The 24857-nt window shown below is 35.2% G+C and overlaps 1 protein-coding gene across 1 annotated transcript in view; it reads right to left on the bottom strand.

Moving 5' to 3' along the window:
• The window catches only part of LOC136028698 (potassium voltage-gated channel protein eag-like), a 322053-nt gene that overhangs the window by 202311 nt on the left and 94885 nt on the right, over nt 1-24857 (bottom strand). The window contains 1 exon segment of the mRNA XM_065706529.1: nt 16451-16551. Coding sequence (XP_065562601.1) covers nt 16451-16551 — 101 coding nt within the window.

The following is a 24857-nucleotide window of genomic DNA, read 5'->3' as shown; positions in this document are numbered from 1 at the left end:
GGAGGATTGGTATCGATTTTAAGAATAAGCAAAGGAATCTCCGGTATATTGGGGGAAATGATCGGTTATGGACGGTTTAAGACGCTTTTAAACTGTTTGGCCCAGCCTTCTTCTATCTCTTTCTCATTTGTGGCTATTCTTTCGATTTTGTCCTTGACAGGACCATCAGTTTTTCGCCACTTGCCGATGATCACGCTAGTGATTCTGTAGACCGTCTTGGAATCTCCTTTTTTTTGCTGCCGTCTCTGCTTCCAACACCTTGCGCTCCAGGAGAGTCCTTTTGTCAGACCTCGCACTCCATTCAAATCCCAAACTTTTGAGATAGACATTTGTTTAGCATGTTTAAAAGATCAAATAACTATGTCTTTAAAGGTGAAATGATCTCAGAAAATCCGTGGGAATAGACATGTAAGCTATGAAATTTTTATATTGATTACGTTTAATATTTGTTATTAGAAAGTATACAGACATTTTTTTGGGGGGGGGGCAGGAGGAGATTTTTTGCTTGTGGTGGATTTCCATTGGGAGGATCTTTCTTCGGGAGTAAAATTTTCTGGTGGTGATTGTGAATATTCCAGGAAAAATTTTACACTAAAAAGATTTGACGGAATTCCTATAAGAAATTCCTGTTAATTGTCTTACATTATCTTCCCCAGCTCAATTTTGTATGTGGAGATGTTCCGAGGGAATTATCCAGGGGTTATTTTCCGCGTGTTTTGATTTCCTGGAAAAATTTCTATGGAAGGGGGCATTTCCGGAGTGATCAAGGAACCGATAACGGATTAAAATCTTTTTAAAATAAAAGTACCCTAAGGATAATTTCTCAGGCTGAATCATCCGTAACAAATTTTACGGGGAGGGGAATTTTCAGCTAGGATAGAACTGTGTGAAGGGGACTTGACGGGGGGTACTTTACATTTAATAAAATTTTCATGGAGGATTTTTGTGTGATTGTGTGGGGGGGGTATATTTCATGGAGGATAGGCCCAATTTACCTGTATTATTTGAAAAAAAAAACAGAAATTAAACAAACAAGTTTTTTTAACTGAAAGTAAGGAACAACATTAGAACTCGAAAGCAGCAGAAATTATTCTGACTATGAAAGGTTACCTCTCCTCAATACCTTGCTGTTTCCGCTAAAGTTTGACAGTTTATCAAACAGTTCGTGGTAACGAACTGTAGTAAGGACTGACCCGGCTCAATAGTAACCGAAACCCTAAAAAATGGAATTTTTGTACCAATAGTTACATCAAAAGAATCAAATTTTAATGCTGATTGAAAATATACAAGTTTCATCAAGATTAGTTTTACCCATCAAAAGTTACAAGCCTGAGAAAATTTGCCTCATTTTCGAAAATAGGGAAAACACCCCTTAAAGGTCATACAGTCTTAACGAAAATCACACTATCAAATTCAGCGTATCAAAGAACCTTATTGTAGAAGTTTCAAGCTCCTATCTATAAAAATGTGGAATTTCGCATTTTTTGCCAGAATACAGATCACGGATGAGTGTTTAATTTTATTTGTATTTATTTATTTTTCCAGTGGTGATCGTATCGATCTAGATGTCCTAGAATGTCGTGAGAAGGCTCATTCTAACGGAAATAAAAAGTTTTATTGCCCTTTGTAAGTGACCTTTAAGAGACCAAAAAATTGGAGGGCACCTAGGCCCCCTCCCGTGCTCATTTTTTCCCCAAATCACCGGATCAAAATTCTGAGACAGCTATTTTATTCACCATAGTCGAAAAACCTAAAAACGATGTCTTTGGGATGACTTACTCCCCCGAAGTCCCCGTGGGAGGGGTTTTAAGTTACAAACTTTGACCCGTGTTTCCATATAGTAATGGTTCTTGTGAAGTGTACAGACGTTTTAAATTTTTTCGGTTTGGGAGGGAGATTTGAGGGGGGTTACGTGGGAAGGTATTTCCATGGAAAAAACTTCTCATGGGGGAAGAGACTTTCAATGAAGGGGGTCCAGGATTTTCTAGCATTTAAAAAAAAAATGAAAAAATAAATAAGAAAAGTTTTTTTTTCTACTGAAATTGAGGGGTAGCATTAAAACTTAAAACGAGCAGAAATTATTACGCATATGAGGGGTTTACCTCTTCGTAATACTTCGCTCTTTACGATAAAGTATTTTAGTAATTTCGACTAATTATTCTACGGCCTTTGTGATTCAAGGGTCATTCTTATGAAATTGGGATAAAATTTAAGCTTTAGTGTAAAGACCGAGGTATCAACGAGGGGTGAACCCCCTCATATACGTAATAAAAACATACAAATATAGAAGTTCGTTAAGTAATTTAATTTGTAAATTACGTATATTTTTTACTAATGAAAATGTTCGTAAAAGTTAAAAGTTCTAGTTGCCTTTTTAAATAATCCAAAAACTTGAGGGCAACTAGGCTTCCTCCCTCGCTCCTTTTTCTCAAAATCTTCCGATTAAAACTATGAGAAAGTCATTTAGCCAAAAAAAATTTATTTGCAAATTTCGTTTAAATTATTTATGTGCGGTGAGCCAAGATCAAAACATGCATTAATTAAAAAACGTCCAGAAATTAAATAAAAAATACAAGTCTTTTAAATAAAAGTAAGGAGCGACATTAAAGCTTAAAACGAACAGAAATTACTCCGTATGTGATAAGGGGCTTTCCCTCTTCAACGCCCCGCTCTTTACGCTAAAGTATTTTACTGTTTTAAGAAGTAGAGTTTAGAGAAAGAGTCAAACTTTAGCGCAAAGAGTGAGGCGTTGAGGAGGAAAAGCCCCTTTCATATACGGAGTAATTTCTGTTCGTTTTAAGTTTTAATGTCGCTCCTTACTTTCATTTAAAAAAACTTGTTTTTTATTTAATTTAGCATTTTTAAGAACGGCTACTGAAACAAAAGGACCGTTTGATTAGAATAGCTTTTTAAAAATGCTAATATCCTTAGCGTAAAAAGTAAGGTTTCGAGGAGGGGACAACCCTTCATACATAGAATAATTTCTGTTTATTTTGAGTTTTAATATTTTTTCTTACTTTCAGTTAAAAAAATAGCTTTTTTTTATTTAATTTCAATAGAAGGCCAAACCCTTGATTTTGCGATTCTCAGAAATATAGAATTTCCTGATACTGTTTTCATTGAGATCACCCTGCTTCTTGGATAATGGAGTATTTCATTACCCTCTTTCTTAAAATAATACAAATTTCTTGTGGTAATAACGTTGGTAGTTAAGTTAATGCATTTTACATGTTTGAGCACATAAAAAAAGAGCCTTCTAAGGGATAAACTGTTTTCAAACTTTCGTTTTCAGATTTTTGTCTCTATCAGCAGCCTTATCGCTACTCAATCATTACTATGCTACCCTTTACCATTACCCATTACCAGTCATTACATATTTCTACCCATTTACTACTCATTACTTGTTGAACAGGCCCAAACTCCCCCGAAAAGTAGAACATACTTTAGAAATATAGAAATTGGATGTTGAACAAAGTTGAATGATTGGGTTGATTTATCTATTCAAATCAGTACAATATAACAAAATAATACACCCCAACGGAGAGTTTATCTTGTTTAAAGTTAAAAAACGTCTTTTTTTTTGTCAAGTGCAAACTTTTTGTATCTTAAGAATGAACAGTGTAGCTCATGGACGTATACATATATATATATATATATATATATATATATATATATATATATATATATATATATATATATATATATATATATATATATATATATATATATATATATATATATATTAACTTACGTAACGAACGTAACGAACTTCTTACGAATTAACTTACGTAACGAAATTCTATATTCGTATGTTTTTATTGCGTATATGAGGGGGTTCAACCCTCGTCGATACCTCGCTCTCTTCAATAAAGCTTAAATGTTGTCCCAATTCCTTAAGAATGAGCTCTGAATCACAGAGGCCGTAGAATAAATAGTTGAAATTACTAAAAATACTTTAGCGTAAAGATTGAGGTATAACGAGGAGGTAAACCCCTCATATACGTAATAATTTTTGTTCGTTTTAAGTTTTAAGGCTGCTCCTTACTTTTAGTAGAAAAAAATTTTCATATTTATTTTTGCATTTTTTTAAAGCTAGAAAATCCTCCGCGCCCTTCATTGAAATTCTCTTCCCCCATGAGAAGTTTCTCCATGAAAATATCCTCCCACGTACCCCCCCCCCCCTCAATTCTCCCCCTAAGCCAAAAAATTCCCCTGAAAACGTCTGTACACTTCCCAGTAACCACTCCTATATGAAAACACAGCTCAAAGTTTGTAACTTGCAGCCCGTCCCACGGGGACTGTGGGGAGTAAGTCGTCCCCAAAGACGTAGTTATTAGGTTTTTCGACTATGATGAATAAAATGGCTATCTCATAATTTTAATCCGCTGACTTTGGGGAAAAATGAGCGTGGGAGGGGGTCTTGGGGCCCTCCAATTTTTTTGGTCACTTAAAAAGGCACTAGAACTTTTAATTTGTATTAGAATGAGCACTCTCACGACAATCTAGGACCACTGAGTTAATACGATCGCCCCTGGAAAAAAAAAAACAAAAAACAAAAAAAACGAACACTTATCCTTGATCTGTCTTCTGGCATCCTTGATCTGTCTTCTGGCGAAATTCCACATTTTTGAAGATAGGAGCTTGAAACTTCTAAAAGAAGGTTCTCTGATACGCTGTGATTTTAGGTTCTATGACTTTTAGGGGGTGTTTCCCCCTATTTTCTAAAATGAAGCAAATTTTCTCAGGCTTGTAACTTTTGATGGGTATAACTTATCTTGATGAAACTTATATATTCAAAATCAGCATTAAAATGCAATTCTTTTGATGTAACTGTTGATATCTACTACTACTACTACTACTACTACTACTACTACTACTACTAATAACTCACTGCAGCACCAAGCCGCCTGAGGCCAACACAGCTACGCACGCTCCTCCTCCAACCTAATCTATTTAAAGCCTCCCTCTTTACACCCTCCCAGGAAGTTCCCATTTCCTTTAAATCCTTATTTATGACATCCTCCCAACCCAGACAAGGACGACCTGCTTTCCGTGTAGCCCCAGACGGTTGGCCAAAAAGGACAATCTTCGGTAATCTGTCATCCTTCATCCGTAGAACGTGGCCTAGCCATCTCAACCTTTCTTTCATTATAGCCCCAGAAAGCGGGATTGAACCACACTTTTCGTACAACCTACTGTTTGAAATACGGTCAGTCAGCCGGGTACCCAGAACAATCCGTAGGCAATTTCTCTGGAAAACATCTAGTAAATTTTCATCTGCTTTTCGGAGTGTCCATGCTTCAGAGCCATATTTGACCACTGTCATCACTGTAGCTTCCAATATTCTAATCTTGGTTTGTAGGCTTATCTTTCTATTCTTCCAAACTTTTTTTAACTGTGAAAAAACACCCTGAGCTTTAGCTATTCTACTTTTAACATTTTCACTGCTCCCACCATCTTTACTAATAATACTACCAAGGTAACTGAAGCTCCCAACCTGATCAATCTTTTCGTTACCTAAGGTCACCTGTTCATCTTCACTTATTCCTAACCTTAGTGACTTAGTCTTCTTAACATTAATTTTCAAGCCTATTTTAGCACCCTGAACTCGTAAAACCTCTAAAAATTCATTCATTTTGCTCACACTTTCATCTAATATGCTTAAATCATCAGCATAATCTAAGTCCAGGAGCGTTCTTCCTCCCCATTTGATTCCATGGTCTCCAATTGCCTTTCCTGTGCTCCTTTAGACGAAGTCCATCAAAATGATCCATATAAAGGGGGATAGAACACAACCCTGCTTAACTCCTGATTTAATACAAAACCAGTTGCTAACCTCATTTCCTACCTTAACCGCAGCAGTATTATTCTCGTACATAGCGCAAATCACTTTAATGTATTTTTCTGGTATACCATATAACGATAAGACCTTTGTTAACGCTGTTCTATCAACAGAATCGAAAGCTTGCTCATAATCGATAAAACTAAGGACCAAAGGTGTTTGACAACGAAGGGACTTCTCAATTATTAACCTAAGAGTGAAAACATGGTCGACACATCCTCTACCTTTTCTAAAACCGCATTGTTCTTCCCTTAAAACTTTGTCTACCGCATGTCTCAGTCTAAAAAGTATCATATTACTCAGTAATTTGCTACCTACAGAGACCAGACTAATGCCTCGATAATTCCGACATTCACTCTTGTCACCTTTCTTATACAGTGGTTTAATTAAGGTTTTCCTAAAATCATTGGGTACTTCCCCTTTTTCAAATATCATGTTCATAATCTTCAGTAGCTTATTCCTAACCTCAGAGCCACCATATTTAAGGAACTCATTAATCATACTATCAGCACCTGGGGCCTTATTATTTTTTAATCCTTCTAGTACTGTCGCTAATTCTTCCTCACTAAACAAATCTTCCTTCACATCCAAGGTATCACAAACTTTTTCATTTTCATCTATATCTTTTCCTGCAACTGTATCTCGGTTTAGCACATTTTCAAAATGTTCCACCCATCTTTCTTTAACTTTTTCCTTATCACTAATTGTGACCCCATTCCTATTTTTAACTGGGACTAGTCCGGATCGGCTACTCCCTTTCAATTTATTAACATGCCAGTATAATATTTTACTATTATGCCGTCTAGCCGCATCTTCCAGATCCTCAGCAATTTTATCCATCGCCTCCATTTCACATCTCCTTAGTTCATATTTTAATGCTTTCTCCACTTTCTTTACATTCCTTTTGTTTTCATACGACCTATCGCTCAGATAATTCTTATACAAACCCCTTCTACTCTCTATTAAACCTAAAGCTTTTTCACTAATATTCCTAGTTGCTGTCTTAGCACTCTTCCCTAGGACACCATCAGCAACTTCACAAATTGTTTTTCTGAAATTATTCCATCCATCTTCCACATTGTCAAATTTTAAACCCTCAAGTTTAGTACTCAACTGTTCCTGGAATTTTTTTCTCAAAAATTCAATTTTTTAGAGTTTTGGTTACTATTGAGCCGGGTCGCTCCTTAATACAGTTCGTTACCACGAACTGTTTGATATATATATGCTGTGCTCATGTACCAAAATGCAAGTGAACTAAATTCTGCCCGTTTTAACTGGTAGCGTGACTCTTTACTTCTGTTCGGAAACCTTAAATTTCCTGACATTCCACAAAGAAAATTTTGTGATGAAAAATGAACTATACGTATACTTGGTATACGTCCTGGAGTGCCACTTGTTTCTGCCAAGTATTATTCAATTCCACCATGCCACGCCTCTCTATATCGCAAATGACAAACTTTGCAGATGACCCTCGCCACTGGGTTTACACTAGGGATGTAATTTGCAATGGTGCAGGAGGGACAATTACCCCCTCCAAATCCAAGTTTGCCCTCCCATTTAGCAGTGTACCCTTCCTCCAGCCGAAAGTTTGATTTTGGCGAAAATCGTGTCAAAACTAAAAAAAGCCTTCATAATTCAAGTATCCAGAGAAAAAGTCAGTTTTCTTTAGTGCATCTTTGCCTTTATAGTAAAATAAGGATCATGTTTCAATTCACTGTCAATTTCACATGATTCGGGAAAATTGGTTCCAACTTTGCCACCACCCCCCAGGATATTGACGAAATTACGCTACTGGTCTACACTATTTTAAAAATCTAAGTGACCCCTCTCTGTTTCATCTTCTTCTTCCCAAACATCAGTAGATATTTAGAATAATAAACGATGATTCTTAATTGCTGAACATAACGAAGTACTTCACATTTTTGAGGACAAAGAACAAAAAATGCAATACTGGGAGCAAATGCAGTACTTTAAAGACGTACTTAATGAGACATATTTTCTTTTTACTTGTCAAGTATGTTCATTTGTCCTTCGAATTGAAGTATATTGAGGAATTTATAGGAAACTGGGTTCGGCGATATAAGCCGATGCTTTAGACGAGCAGAAGGTATTATTTAGCTGTTTTTATGACATCGAAGAAGAGGAATTTTCTATCTCAGGCATTCAATTCTGGAAGAGTAGAAAATACATTATATTAAGCATCAATTCTACTTGTCTAAGACTGATGGTATTGCCCATTAGTGTAATTACTTGATTGGAAATGCAAGCCTCTGATAAGAAAATAAGATAAATTCTTCGAAAAAAAAAATCAACATCCTTAAACAAATACAAGACATGGATCCTGACAAAGACTAGAAAGGGAGGTATACATACTTTTTAAACACGAGTTATTAAGGGATAAATATAATTTAAAGAGGGAGAGGGAGAGAGGGAATGAGAGAGAGAGAGAGAGAGAGAGAGAGAGAGAGTGGGAAACACTTGTCTAGTTTATAGGAATTTATTTTGCGACACCATCTTCTAGGCCTCAAATATGACTTAATACATAACATGTTCTCCTGTAATGCTTTGCTAATTGGAATCTTCGTACCTGATCCTAGTATATTGATTCTGAATACGGCTGAAACATTTTGTTTATTTTTTAGCATTAGTTACATACTTTTGACACAGTGGCTACTTTCTATATCATAGCTTTCACTGTACATATGCAATGTTATGTACATGTACATGTTATGTACATAATGTTATGTACAATGTTACATATTTTTAGTACAGTGGTTACTTTCCCTACGACAGCTTTCACTGTACATATGCAATGTTATGTACATGTACATGTTATGTACATAATGTTATGTACAATGTTACATACTTTTAGTACAGTGGTTACTTTCCCTACGACAGCTTTCACTGTGCATGTACAATGTTATGTACATGTACATGTTATGTACAATGTTACATACTTTTAGTACAGTGGCTACTTTCGCTACGACAGCTTTCACTGTACATGTACAATGTTATGTACATGTACATGTTATGTACAATGTTACATACTTTTAGTACAGTGGCTACTTTCCCTACGACAGCTTTCACTGTACATGTACAATGTTATGTACATAATGTTATGTACAATGTTACATAGGCTACTTTTAGTACAGTGGTTACTTTCCCTACGACAGCTTTCACTGTGCATGTACAATGTTATGTACATGTACATGTTATGTACAATGTTACATACTTTTAGTACAGTGGCTACTTTCCCTACGACAGCTTTCACTGTACATGTACAATGTTATGTACATAATGTTATGTACAATGTTACATACTTTTAGCACAGTGGCTACTTTCCCTACGACAGCTTTCATTGTACAAGGTTTCTATAAACTTATCCTTTGAAATGTAATAGGTCATTCAGTTCCATAGGTACAAATAGAAATGTGCCGAATGAAATTTTTTTAAAGGAATCTACGAACGAATAAACTAAATAAAATTCCGATGAGTGGCGAATAGTGTGATAATCATGGCAATTAATTCAAGATAAGAATTCCTTCTCAGAGAGGGATAGGAAAACGAAATTCAAAGTATATCCAGCCAATACCATCTCAAGCTCTCTCTTCCTTAAAAAAAACCATTAGTCTCCTTCTTCCAAAATACACCTGTGATGCAATTTAAAAAATGTCGAGGATTTTGAGGTTTGACGTAATGTCGTAGACTTGTTAAATAGCAGTGCAAGGGCACCTATTCTTTGGGATCATTTTCCCTGCCTTATGGCACAGAACAGATGTGTGTAGCTGGTAGTAGTAGTGCTCATTTGGTCAAAATCAAAAAGATCTTGTGGTCTTACAGTGCTGAAACTAAACAGAGAGCAACCAAACACCCTTAAGAGGGATAAAAAGGAGCATTTACATCAAAGCGGTAATAACGTCCAGAAAATGAGCAAACCGATATCTTGTAAAAAAAATACTTCAGAATCCGTATTTGATTTCCTGCAACTTTGGCATGGAAGTATTTCTGAGACTTTGATTGCAAATTTAAAATACAGGTTTGAAAATTTGCGAATTTTACAATTAAAAAGCTTTAGCGTAAAGAGTGAGGCGTTGCGGAGGGGACAACCCCTTTCATATACGGAGTAATTTCTGTTCGTTTTAAGTTTTAATGTCTCTCCTTACTTACAGTTAAAAAAACTAGTTTTTTTATATTTAATTTTTGAACATTTTTGAATTAATATATGTTTTGATTTTGGCTCACCGCATATGAATAATTAAAACAAAATTTGTATATAAATTTTGTTTTTGCTAAATGGCTTTCTCATAGTTTTGATCAGATTATTTTTATAAAATAGGGGCGGGGGAGGAGGCCTAGTTGCCCTCCACCTTTTCCTACTTAAAAATGCGACTAGATTTTTTTTTTATTTTTTGTACGAACGTTTTAGTTAGTAATAAACATACGTACCTTACGAATTAACTTACTAACGAACTTCTATATTTGTGTATTTTTATGACACATATGAGGGGGTTTGTCCCCTCGTCAATACATCGCTCTTTACACTAAAGCTTGAATTTTACCCCGAATCTTTAAGAATGACCCCTGAATCACAAAGGCCGTAGAATAATTAGTTGAAATTACTAAAAATACTTTAGTGTAAAGAGCAAGGTATAGTGTTGGGGACGAGCCCACTTATAAACGTAATATTTTATTTTCGTTTTAAATTTTAATGCTACTCATTACTTCCAGGTCAATTTTATTTTTATTTAGTTTCTCATTGTTTTTTTTAAATAATGCTGGAAAATCATGTGCCCCCTTCATGGAAATTCTCTTCCCTCATGGTACATTCCTCCATGGAAAGGTCTTACCACGTAAGCCCCTCCCCCGACAAAATCCCACCCCAACGTGAAAAAGTCCCCCTGAAAACGCCTTTGCACTTCATAATAACCATTACTATATGTTAACAATGGTCAAAGCTTGTAGCTTGCAGCCCTTCCCCTAGGGACTGTGGGGGATTAAATCGTCCCCAAAGACATAGTTATTAGGTTTATGACTAGGCTGAACAGAATAGCTATTTCAAAATTATAATCCAGTGGTTTTGGGGAAAAAATGTGCGTGAGAGGAGGCCTATGTGTTCTCCAATTTTTTTTCACTTAAAAGGGCGCTAGAACTTTTAATTTCCGTTAGAATGAGCTCTCTCGCAACATTCTAGGATCACAGGGCCGATACGATCATCCCTGGAAAAAAAAAACAAAAAAAAAACAAATAAACACGCATCCGTGATCTGGCTTTTGGTAAAAAATACAAAATTCCATATTTTTGGAGATTGGGGCTTAAAACTTGAATATCAGGGTTCTCTGGTACACTGAATCTGATGATGGGATTTTCGTTAAGGTTTTATTGTGATTCTATAGCTTTTAGGGGGTTTTTACCACTATTTTCTAAAATAAGGCGAATTTTCTCAGGATCTTAACTTTTGATGGGTAAGAATAAACTTTATGAAACTTATATGTTTAAAATCTGCATTAAAATGTGATTTTTTTGATGTAACTATTGGAATCAAAATTCCGTTTTTTAGATTTTCGGTTACTATTGAGCAGGGTCACTCTTTACTACAGTTCGTTACCACAAACTGTTTGATTTATATATCATGGATCATAATCTACCTTTATTAAAGGCAAAACCTACAAAAACAGTCGTTTTTATTCTGATGTGATACATGACAGCCTATACAGATGATCAATAAGGCACATACCCAAGAGATAGGAGTGAGGCGTAGATCCCTTCAAATCTCAAATTAATGATTTTTCTCACAGTTTGGTTTTTCATTCATGTGAATTGTGCTTTCAAAAAAAATCTATACCTTCCCTCTGAAAAAATTTACCTGTAGATTTCTATTTTTAGTTATAAATAATTCAAGTGAATCAATACTTTTCGAAAAGTCTTTTTTTGACACTTAAAAATTGTTGTAGCTGATGTCGTGTTTCGTTCTGAAAATATTGTTTATAAATCTTTTTCAACAGTGGAAATTCATAAAAACACAATTTCAAGCTCTTGCGAATTTTTTGTGAAAAGCCTGTATTTTGATCTAGATGAAGAGTTAAATTCCAACTCTTTAAAATAATTTATAACCAAAAAAAAGAACGAAAATGTTTGAAAGTAAGACTTGTCAGTATTACTTTCAAGAAACTACTTTCTTACTTCAAGAAAATAATTAAAAAAGTTTATTAGTGGTCTTTACGGCAGTTAAAGAAAATAATTAAGAAAAAAGAGTGGCATACACCAGTGCCACTCATCCAAAAAAGTGACTTTCCTTGTTGTTCAAGTTGAGTAGAGGGGACACAGTTTTTTGGATAGGTTTTTCAACAATGGCGATGTCAATGGTGTAGTTTTCCTTTCGATCCGGTGCCAGTTTTGAGTTTTCATGCTGTTTTTCAAAATTCACATAAATTTGTTTTCGAGATAACATTTTACTATTACGACAAATCGAAATAATAACTTTCATTCCTAAATCAGCTGCAATTTTTTTCACTAGGAAGTTAATATTTTAAACTAATTTCTAAACTTTTTCTAAAATTTTTAAACATACCGTGATTATGCATTTCTTATCTAAACGCTTGAACCCTTTTATTAGTTGCTTCACAACGTGCAACATGCGACGGGACATGCGATGCACCACACGAGGAAATCTTGCTTTGATCGCCTCTTAATAATGAAGGACATTGTCGGCATTGAGGCAACTTAAGTTCCTCTGTGCCCGTCTATTTATTGTTCTTTGTGACTTGAGGATCGATTCACACCTTTATTTTTGGCAAACGATAATCGTTAGGAGCAAGAATTAAAAGATTTTAAGAGAAAAACAGTGAAAATTGATTATTCAACGAAATGACTCTAAAATTAAAACAGTAAAACGAGTGGTTCAGAAGCTAAACCGATCAAACTGCAGATGTTACATTTTTTCGAGGTTCCAAAATCAAAGCGTCTGTTGAGTCATAGCTACATTTACTATGATTATCTGTTATTAACTCAAAAACTAAAAACAAAAAATTCAGGACATTTTTTTCAACATATGAATGGAACAGTCAAAATGATTGAATAATTTTCTTTTTTTCCCCTTATTTTTCGTTTTATTAAATTAGTCAAATTGGATTCTGAACAGATTCTTTTTTTATTTCATACTCCAGAGAGACAAGCAAATCCTCGCCTCCTCTTATGGAATACTATATGTGCATCATTTAACGTCTAAGGCTCTTCATTTTCAGTTTTCATTTCCTAACACAATCCTAAAAAATAATAGTTTCAAAATAAAACAACATTTGTAACCAAAGAAATCAAATTAAAAACATTGGTCAACCCCTGGCTTCATCTTGGGGTTATTCACATCTGAAAACCAGGGTTTTATTTAACTTTCCTTTTTTATCTCAAAATGTTATGTTTTAGGGCAGTGAAACAATTTCGTCAGTGTTGCCAAGTTGACACGGGAAAATAAATAAGTCAAGCTAATTAAACCAAATTGGTTACTCTTTTTGTCCGTCTAAATTAAGCATCAACAACAATATGTTGATTCCTTAAAAAGCCAAACATTCAAAGCAAAGCTAAGCTTTTGTTTGATGTTTGGTGCCAGACATTTTTAGCTTGTTTTTGCTGATTTTTCACAAACCTTTCTTTTTTACAAATTTGGCAGCCACTGCTATGAAAACCTATGGAACTGCGCATGAAGGTCTTTTTCGTTAAGAATTAAAATCCAGGCTTCCCCTTATTTTTCAATATTTATTATTTTTTCAAGATTCAACATTCAAGATTTTTATTTAAACTTCTGTACAACACACACAATATAAAAAAAGGGTCAAGCCGGAGACACAAGGTCGATTGACAAAGACCCGGTATAACAATAATAGCACACCTTTTTGACAAAAAAACAGAAATGAAAAAAAATTGCATAAAATAAATATAAATAAATCCATGACTCACCATTAGACGGGAACCCACCCACAAAACAACTGACAATCGGCGAATATCAACCAGAAAAACAAAACAAAAACAGTGAGTAAGTGAGGGTAACTGATTATGGCTGTGCAAGTTTAAAATTAACCAATACAAACAATCGGGTTTTAATTTTAGTGTCATAAGTACTTTAAAAGTTAATAATAAAATAAAAACATAAGCAATTTTATACTGGAAAAATAAACGAGATAAGGGATCTTTATTATCTTATAGCTTTAAGGTTTCGAGGGTTTATACATAGCAGAAACCATAATAGCGATTACGCAAGTTTCTATAGGCGTATAGCCTACATTGCGTGGTTTAAAAAAAGAGGTAATAAAGGTAAAGGATACGGCACTAGACCCTTAGATTCCAAACCGGCGGTGCTGATCTCCGTCTCAATGCCCTTCAGCCAGGAAGTGCAATGGGGGGTGAGGGTCAGCCATCCTGTGATTTTCCACACCCTTCCTGTTTACCTTCCCCAGATTTCTCTAGGTACCCATTCAGAGCTGGGTCGACTCTGGCTGAGCTTACATAGTCACCCCACTGACCCCCATCCCGAATCAAAAAACTGGATACACTATGATTCTTACTCTTACCATCTCGGACAAAGGATCCTAAATCCAACGCACCAATCCACTTGGCTAGGTTGGCTAGGACATTGCATGGTTTGCATGAAAAAAGCCTTTAAATCGCAAAATTACTTGGTTAGGGGGCAAATCGCTAATTAATGCTTTTGAGACTGGAGTAGGTCAAAAAGAATATATCTAATTGCTCCAAAGACTTCACAGTCACTAACTGACTCAACGGAAAAAACCCATTGAAATTGTGTTTAATTCAAACCCATAAAAATAACACAGGGTATGCCTCATAAAATAGAGAGAAAGGGAAATAAAATTAACTCACAGGGTCTTTTATAGCAACGAACATTGTACAAAAGTACTAAAGAAAAGCAAAGACGTCCCTTTATAGACCCCCTCCCCTCAAAAAAAATCTTCCAGGGTGGTGCATCGCGGTGCAGTATTGCACTAGACTAACCATCCTTGGTGACATTTTCAAAGTATTATTATCTGGATATGTCCTCGGCATTCAAGCTTGGTTTCGGAAATTGGCCGGAGTATGTCAACAGTTGATAATGGGCTCTTAGAATTTGTGATCTGTTTTCACAAAAACATTAAAGAAAACTTTTTTGATTTGCTTACTGATATCTCCTTCAAAGAAAAAAATTGTATTTGTTATGCTAAAATAGGTGGTATCAACACTTATTGACCTTGCGTGGCTTTAAAGCCATGTTTACATGCGTGTCTAGTTACTTTTACGTATCTAAAAACGTGTATATCCTGACATCATTGCCCAGCCAGTTTCTGTTCGCACGTAATATTTGGGCTTGGCTGCAATAAGTTACAGCTGCAGTTAGAATTTTCATTTTTTGAATTAAAATCAAGTTGCAACCAAGCCATAACTAACTGGAGAAAAAGCCAAGACAGCAGTCTGAGTGAGAGGCAGAGCTTGCATAATCCTTTGTCAGGATTGTATAAATGTAATTTCAATTATTAATAGATAATCTATCATCCATCCATTCATCCTAGGTTAGAACTAAAATTGATATCCATAGAGCTAAGGGAAGATCGGAATTTTTGGTTGACTAATGACGGGCAGTGTCCACTAGACTTGTATGCAAAACAGGGGACTGACTTCTGGGCCCGGTTAATATTTGAGGCTTTGTTGCAATAAGTTACACCTGCGGTCACAATTTTTTTCTTTTTTTCTGTCACATATTTGTAATCTGATCTAAAGAGCGGTTTTTCATGCCCGGACTTTGGTGCCTTGGCAGGTCTGTGAGCCTGTTCATGCAAACACCGCTTAAAGAGTTTGAACTTCAGTTCTGGGAGCTTCTGCTATGTCTTGAACGCTAATTATGTGATCTTGATCCACGTTAATGCTGAGATTTCTCACACACAGTTTGAAAAATCAAGCTACACTTTGATACATGGTTAAAAATTAATTGAACCTTGATCCACGTTAATTTTGAGTCTTCTCACTCATTCTACTTAAGCTCAAGCCACATTCTGATACATGGTTAAAAATTAAGAGAAATTTGATCCACTTTAATGCTGAGGTTTCTCACCCGTTCTTCGAAGACTCAAGCTACACTCTGACACATGGTTAAAAAATAACTGAAACTTGATCCACTTTAATGCTGAGCTTCCTCACTCATTCTACGAAAAATCAAGCTACACTTTGACACATGGTTAAAAATTAATTGAACCTCAATCCACTTTAATGCTGAGCTTTCTCACCCATCTTATGAAAACTCAAGCTAAACTCCGACACATGGTTAAAAACTAATTGAAGCTTGATCCACTTTTATACTGAACTTTCCAATTTTATCTTCAATTATACTTTCTCTAAATTAACATTAGTGTCCAGTTGGTAAGACTCCCAAGCATCCTCTACCCAGTCCTACGAAAATTCAAGCTACATTTTGTGACGTGGTTAAAATTTAATTGAGCTTGGAAAAAACTCACCTCAGCTCTTGAAGATCCTGATACCTTGCAGAAAGACGCGTTACAGTATACAATAAGATAATCTACAGTCTGAGCGTTGGCTAGTAGAAAAATTTAATTGAACTTGGAACTGACTTACCTCAGCTCTTGTGAATCCTGATACCTTGCAGAAAGACTCGTTACAATATACAATAGGATAATCTACAATCTGAGCGTTGGCTAGTAGAAAGCTGCTATCTGCTGCAAAAGAAAATCCATCTCAGACACTAATTACGCGTATATTAAAGTTAAAATTTAAATTATATCAAGCCTTACCTATGTCAGAAGTGTTGCCAGGGTTAACTTAAGATGAGAGGAGAAAGATGCTCTCCTCTTACTCATCAAAAAATATGGTAAGGCTCTGTCTTAAGGTCTCTTCTGAAGGGAACTCCAGAGAAACAAAAGAGCCGCACTATTTGATTCCCCTATCATCACTACTTCCAAATATAATGGTCACTAACGTGAAGGTTGTGCCTCATCGCTCCCCAATAGAGCCATATATATCTAGATAACTTCGAAGACCACACTGCCTTTCCATGACGAAAGTAAAACAGTTAAATATAGGGATGAAACCTTTTAATTGACAGTGAAGAGATATGAAATTATTTAACTGGATATTTCGAACACATATACAGTGTTCATCATCAGCAGTAAAAAAGTTTTACTGCTGGTGATGAACGCTGTATATGTGTTCAAAATATCCAGTTAAATAATTTTATTTCTGTTCACTGTCAATTAAAAGGTTTCATCCCTATTTTGAACTGTTTTACTTTCGTCATATATATCCCTAAATAATATACTTATCCCTGCGGTTTCATTGACTGAATCAGTGAATCTGTTTTTAACTGGCATTTGTATTCATGTTCCTGTCTAAGGGATTGTGTCATTGTGAAATAATCAAAAGATGAAAAATATGTTATTTGATATCGTAGATGAAAATGAAAAAAAAAATTAAATCTGATTAACAGGTACTTTCTGCATATTGTAAACCAAGAATGTCATTATTTAATGTTTTATTGTTGTTTTGTATATAGCACCGAGTTTTTTATTCCATCTGAGGGGTCGCAATTGTCACAGTAACAACCACTACATCTGTAATTAGTGTTAATCAGGGAATTAAATGGCCCTGTTCTTTTACTATTCTAACGAATCCTTTAGAAACGGAGGAAACTCTTCAACTATATAACAAATTTTTGACTAATTGTTTACCTTCATGGTTTTCGTTTTAACAATAGCATCTGTTTGTCAACTATATTAAGCAAGAATTTAAAACCGTTAAACTTTAGCTACGATCAACTTCGGGCATATTTACTCAAGTCAATGAAGTTTGATTACAAAGTGGTTAACTTAGAGTTCAAGTCGTAGTTAGACTGATAGTGACTACGTAAATTTAACAAACATAAATTTTCTAAGCGTTATTTCTTATGTGTTTGAGGGGGCGCAATTGTCATGATAAAAACCACTGCATCTGGAAGTAGTGTTTATTAGGGAATTGAATGACTCTGCTCTTTTGCTATTCTAGCAAATCCTCTCGAAACGGAGGGAACTCTTCAACTATGGGGCCTATAGCAGATTATTGACTAATCTTTATTTATATTTTTTTTTTGTTTCGATGTATAGTCAAAAAGAGACTATAGACTTCACTGTTGCCGTGTTCTTCGTTTCTTCGTATTTTCTCTTCGATGCTAATCTGCTGTAGCTACACAGAATTTTTTTTTTCTTCCTTTCATATTTTGTCTAAAATCCACAAGTCTTAGATAGCGTGAAACATTTGTTTTTTGCCTAAAAGTGACCTACTTTCCTATGCATCATTACTTAACTTTCTGCCGTTAAAAGCAATGTTTTAAGAAGATTTTATTGGATATTTTTGGACCACGTAATTTTGTTTCTAAGACTTCTTTGATTGGAATACATTTAGAATAAAGAGAAAAAAAGAAAACTTTTCTGGCAGAACTTTTCTGTTTTTAAGGGCTCGAGTCAGCCAAACTACCCAAATCTAACGAATTAATCGCTGTACAACTTTAAGTGGGGCCAAAACCTTGTGTACTTCAAATGCATCTACTATGTGATTTGTTTACAAAATAAACTGCTGCTATTTCAACTGTTCCACTTTGAGACGTTTGGTACAGCTGAAATTTCCAGGCTCAAGTTCCCTGGAAAAATCCTAATTTACCCAATTTTTTGTGGTTTCTAATATTTATGCTAAAATTCACTTTTTTCCCTAGTGATAAGTTTGGGCTCCTGCTAAAACCTATCATCCTTTCCCACAATGCACTTTCGGACTTTAAAATGTTTTGGATTTTGAAGTACGAATTGAGTACGAATGTACTTCATTGAATATACTTCTTGAATTAAAATCAAGTAGTTGTGTGCATCATGCTATGGATAACTGTGGAAAAAGCCTGATAGAGAGTCCGATTGATTGAATGCCAAATCTAGCATAAGCCCTTATAAGGATTGCTTAAAAATGGTGTCAGTTCAATTGTTAGTAGACAAGTCTATCTAGCATCCGTCCATGCGTCATTCCTAGGGCAGAACTAAGGTCGATTATCATCGAACTAAGATAGTCGTAGAAACTATAGTTTTCGTATGAATGTACTTTTAAAGTACGAATGACATAATAAAAAGACACCCTTCCCTTGAACTGAAGTTGGGCCTATTTATACCTGAGAAATGTAATTGACTCGGAGTTTTTCTTTAGTTTCTTAAAAATTGAGTGATTAGAGCAGAATCAAATTTACCGTCAGTGTTACCGCGTTGAACTGCGAAAAATAAATGTGCAACAATAACTAGTTAAATTCAACAGCACTTTCGTCTGTAAGAATCAGGCACTAACAATCTGCTGACTCCCAAGCACAACTTCTAAAGTTATTTTGTGCCGCTGCTTTTAGCCCAATCGAAACAATCACATTTCATTTTCAACGCCGTTAGTACTTGAAGCAATTTGTTTACTGTGGCCTATACATTTTTTTTCTGTATATATATGTTATAGCGCCAATGTTTTCTTCATCTAAGGAGAACCTTTTTCTCTGACTAATCCTAATGAAATATCGCAAAATATGATGAAAATTTATTACTTTAGAAACAAATACGGGCTATATATTAGTATATTAGGAGGGTGGGGGTAAAATATAGCGCGTTTGCATGCTAAATATGTTAGGTACAATTATTCTGCATATTAAGAAGTAAGAATTGTTTTCTTACTTCACACTGTCTAAATACTTGAAACCCCGAGCCCCCGAGTTAGCAAATATATAGTCCAAATTATGTATTTCCCATCTAGTCTGTCACTTGTCTTTGTTTGTCTCACACTAAGCTGAAAGAAACTAACGAAGAAACCGGTTCTATAATGTGTGAATGGATGAAGAACTTAAAATGGGCGCTATAACATACAAGTACCTTTTTTATAGTAGGCTTAATCGAAAGAACGAAAAGAACATTTTTGTGCGACTTCTTCCTTTCTTCCTTTTAAAAGACTTCCTTCATTTCTTCCTTTTAAAAGACTTTAGACAGACTACTGCTGCTAATAACGACTCCTAACATTATAAATCTGTCTGAGGCTGACACACCGCCAACTATGCCAATTTCGTGGCTAAATTTTCCTCATGCATAACAACTGCTCAGGAGAAAAGATTTGGCGAAAAATTAAAATTCCCCGATTTGTGTATGCTTCCATGTATGCATGCCTGCTTCAAGCTTTACGTTTCTGGATAATATTTTCAGATGCATAATTAGTAACACAATGATATTCTCTCAAATATCTTTTATTGTAGATAGGCTAAGAGTAAAGGGGTAAAAAATCCTGGTAGAGTATAATCCTTTATTAAACGGCTCCAGACAGATGGCCCGCCAAAAACCAGCAATTCAATAGTCGCACAGCTTTTAAGTGTGGTTACATTCAGAATACTTTTTTGCTCTTAAATTTCGCAAGCGACTTGAATTACACAACAAAGTGTCGCTATTTCCATCATCTCTCTGATGGAAAGATTTATTTTCTATCCTAGTCTTATCCAGCTGTTGTTCCTTCAAATGGAGAGCTCACTCTCAAACCTGTAATACTTCCTATTATGTTCGGCTATTGTATCTGTCCTAGGCAGCAAGAAAAAATTTAATATAGGAGGAACATTAAATTGAAAATTCATATGGGTGGATGGAAAAAAAATAACAAAAAATACACAAAGAAGTGAAATGATATACAAAAACAGATTATGATAAAAACATGGGGTTTGTGTTATATATATAAACATGTATGTATATAAAAAAAAATCTGCTAAAACAACCTGGCTGAATTCAGCTAGAGTAAATCCCACTATTTCATTTGTCTTAGGCCACAGTTGAGAATTTAATATCAGGGGGAGGTCACGTTGAAAATCTCACAGGTAGATCAAAAAACAATCACAAAAAAGAACTCTAGAAAATAGTAAAGGAGTTAGCAAAAATAGAATATGGTAAAAAAGTGGATATGATGACCACGTGTTCAGTAAAAGAATCTGCTAAAAGTTTGGCTAAAATTAAAAACCGGCAAAAATTGGCTAAAATAAAATAAAATAAAATTCGGTTGTTCCGTCTGTCCTTGCTACTAAGGAGGAATTTTACGTCAGAGGAACATTGGATTAAAAATCTTAAGAGTGGATGGAAAAACGATCATAAAAAAAAGAATATATAGAAAGTAGTGAAACAATTAGTAAAAGCAGATTATTGTAAAGACATGAACGTGACGACAATACAATAAAGTCGGTTAAAATCAACTAAAGTTACATATTGGCTAAAATAAGATTCGGCTTTTGCTTCTGTCCTTGACAATAAGAAAAATCTTAATACCAGAAGAAAATTAAATTGAAAACCACATAGCTGGATAAAAAAAAACAAATATAGAAAATTGTGAATCATTTAAAAAATGGATTATGGTAAAAAGGGTGCGGTGACATTATATACAGAATTAGAATCGGCTAAAGTAATTTTATTAAAGTTAGACTTGATATATTTGACCGAAGTATAATAAAATCCAGTTATTGTACCTGTCCCTGATAATAAGGAAAAATTTTAAATCAGAGGAACATTAGATTGAAAATCGTATAAGTGGATGGAAAAAAAAAATTGACAAAGCAAAGAAAATAGTAAAGTGATCCACAAAAATAAAGTGTAGTAAAAACATGTATGTGATGACCGTATATATATATCAATAAAATCGGTTAAAATCACCTAAATTTACAATCCGGCTAAAATTGGCGAAAATAAAATGATTCAGGCACGTTTAGACAATCAGGAAGATATAAGATTGGCAAAAATACTACAAAATTCGGTTACTACACCTGCCATAAACAATAAGGAAAATCAAATATCAAAGTAATATTAAATAAAAAAAATACACAGGTTTGTGAAAAAATAATCACAAAAACACTATAGAAAGCAGAAAAACAGTTAAAAAAATCAGATTATATTAAAACATCGGTGTGATTAGCATATATGCAGTAATAAAATCGGTTCAAATCGACATAAGTTATAAACCGGAAAAATTTAGCTAGAATATAATGTGGCTTTTGCATGCGTCAAACGCTATAAAAAAAAAAAAAAAAAAAAAAAAACAACAAGAGCTAAGAGTTTATATGGCACTTGTGACAAAGTCGGAAGAGGCAAGAGTCAAGAGGTTATATGGTATGAGCTATAGCGAAATTCTAAGAATCAATAGATTGCTTTAAAAGGAAAATTAGAGGCTTAATGCTGGTCAGGATTTAGAATAAGAGCTCTGAGTCATGAGGTACTTCTAAATATCAAAATTCATTAAGATCCGATCACCCACTCGTAAGTTAAAAATACCTCTATTTTTCTAATTTTTCCTCTCCCTTCAGCCCCCCAGATGGTCGAATCGGGGAATACGACTTTATCAAGTCAACTTTTGCTGATCTCTAAAACGCCGACGAATTTTCATTGTCCAAGCACGTCCAGAAGCACCAAACTTGCCAAAGCACTGAGCCCCACCACCTAACTCCCCTAAAGAGAGTGGATCCAGTCCGGTTACGTCAATCACGTATCTACGACATTTATAAGCGTTTTCCAACATTTCTGGTTTTTCCCTCCAATTCCCCCCAATGTCAACAGATCCGGTCGGGATGTGAAATAAAAGCTCTGAGACATGAGTTCCTTCTAAGTGTCGAATTTCATAAAGATCCGATCACTTGTTCTTAACTTAAAAATACCTCAATTTTTCCAAATTAACAACCTCCAGTTCCCCCAAAGAGAACGGATCCGTACCAATTATGTCAATCTCGTATCTAAAACTTGTGCTTATTTTTCCCATCAAGTTTCATCCCGATCTCTCCACTCTATGTGTTTTCCAAGATTTCCGGTTTCCAAGATTTCTGTTTCCCCCTCCGACCATCTATGTCCCCGGATCCAATTCGAATCAAAAATGGGGCATCTGAGACATAAGATTCTTCCATATATCAAGCTTCATTAAGATCCGATCACCCATTCGTAATATGCCTCGATTTTCACGTTTTCCAAGAATTCCAGTTTCCCCCTCCAACTCCCTTCCATGTCACCGGATCTGGTAGAGATTTAAAATAAGATTTCTAAAGCACAAGATCCCTCTAGATTTCAAATTTCAAAAATAAGAAATCTGAGTTTTGAGGTCCTTCTAAATATGAAATTTCATTAATATACGATCATTCTTTCATAAGTCAGAATTACCTCATTTTTTCTATTTTTTAGAATTGACCCTCCCCCCAACTCCCCCAAAGAGAGCAGATCCGTTCCGGTTATGTCAATCACTGACTTGTGGTTATTTTTCCAACCAAGTTTCGTCCCGATCCCTCCACTCTAAGCGTTTTCCAGGATATTAGGCTCCACCCCCACCAGCTTCCCCTTCACCGGGTCCGGTCGGGATTTAAAATAAGAGCCCAGAGACATGACATCCTTCCAAACATTAAATTTCATTAAGATCCGATCACTCCTTCGTAAGTTAAAAATACCTCAATTTTCTAATTTTCAGAATCAATAATCAATAATCTGGCTATTATATCTTTCCTAGGCAATAAGCAAAAATCAAACGGTTCGTGGTAGCGAATTGAAGCGACCCGGCTCAATAGTAACCAAAACTCTAAAAAACGGGATTTTAATACCAATAGTTACATCAAAAGAATTGTATTTTTATGCTGATTTCAATTATGTAGGTTTTTATCAAGTTTAGTCTTACCAATCAAAAGTTACGAGCCTGAGAAAATTTGCCATATTTTAGAAAATAGAGGGACACTCCCCCTAAAAGTCATTGAAAGATAACGAAAATCACACCATCAAATTCAGCGTGTTAGAGATCCGTGCTGCAGAAGTTTCAAGCTCCCAACTACGAGAATGTGGAATTTTGTAGTTTGCCAGAAGACAGACCACGGACGAGTGTTTATTTGTATTTTTGTTTGTTTTCCAGGGTGATCGTATCAACCCAGTGGTCCTGCAGTGTCGCCAGAGGGTCCATTTTAACAGAATTTTTAAGTGACCAAAAATTGGAGGGAACCTAGGCCCCCCCACGCTCTTTGTTTTCTCTAAGTCACCTGATTAAAATTCTGAGGTAACCATTTTGTTCAGAATAGTAGGAAAACCTAATAATTATGTCTTTCTGGACGACTTAATCCCTCATAGTCCCCGGGGGAGGGGCTGCAAGTTCCTAACTTTGACCATTGATTACATATACTAAGGAGTTACTGGGAAGTGTAGAGACGTTTTCAGGGGGACTTTTTTGTGTTGATGGGGGAGAAGTGGGCCGGGGGAGGGGGTTACTTGGGAAGATCTTTCCATAAAGGAATTTATCATGAGGAAGAGAACTTTCATGAAGAGGCAGCAGCATTTTCTAGCATTATTTAAAAAAAAACATGAAAAAAAAATTCAGCTGGAAGTAAGGAGCAACATTAAAACCTAAAAAGAACAAAAATTGTTACGTAAATAAGGGGGTTCATCTCTTATACCAAAACCTCTATCTTTGGGCTAAAGTATTTTTTAGTAATTTTAACTATTATTCAACGACCTTTGTGATTCGGGGTCATTCTTAAAGAATTGGGGCAAAATTCAAGCTTTAGTGTAAAGAGCGTGGTTTTGACGAGGAGGAAAACCCCCTAATATGCATAATTAAGATATTAAAATATTGAAGTTCGTCACCTAAGTTAATTCGTAAGTTATGTAAGTTTGCTTTTTAAGCAAACAAAAATTGGAGGTAAACTAGGCCTCCTCCCCTAGTCTTTTCTTATCGAAATCGTCTTATCAAAACTATGAGTAAGCCATTTAGGCGAAAAAAAATTAATGTGCAAATTTGGTTTTAATTATTCATGTGCGGTGAGCCAAAATCAAAACACACATTAATTCAAAAACACTCCGAAATTAAATGGAAAAAAATAAGCTTTTTAACTGCAAGTAAGGAGCGACATTAAAACTTAAAACTTTTATTGTTTTCGTAGAAGCAGAGTTGTGATAAAGATTCAAACTTTAGCGTAAAGAGCGAGGCCTTGGGGAGAGGAAAA

This window comes from Artemia franciscana, chromosome 7 (assembly GCF_032884065.1).
Source record: "Artemia franciscana chromosome 7, ASM3288406v1, whole genome shotgun sequence".
Classification (NCBI taxonomy): Eukaryota; Metazoa; Arthropoda; class Branchiopoda; order Anostraca; family Artemiidae; genus Artemia; species Artemia franciscana.
This window is presented reverse-complemented; position numbering and strand designations above follow the sequence as displayed.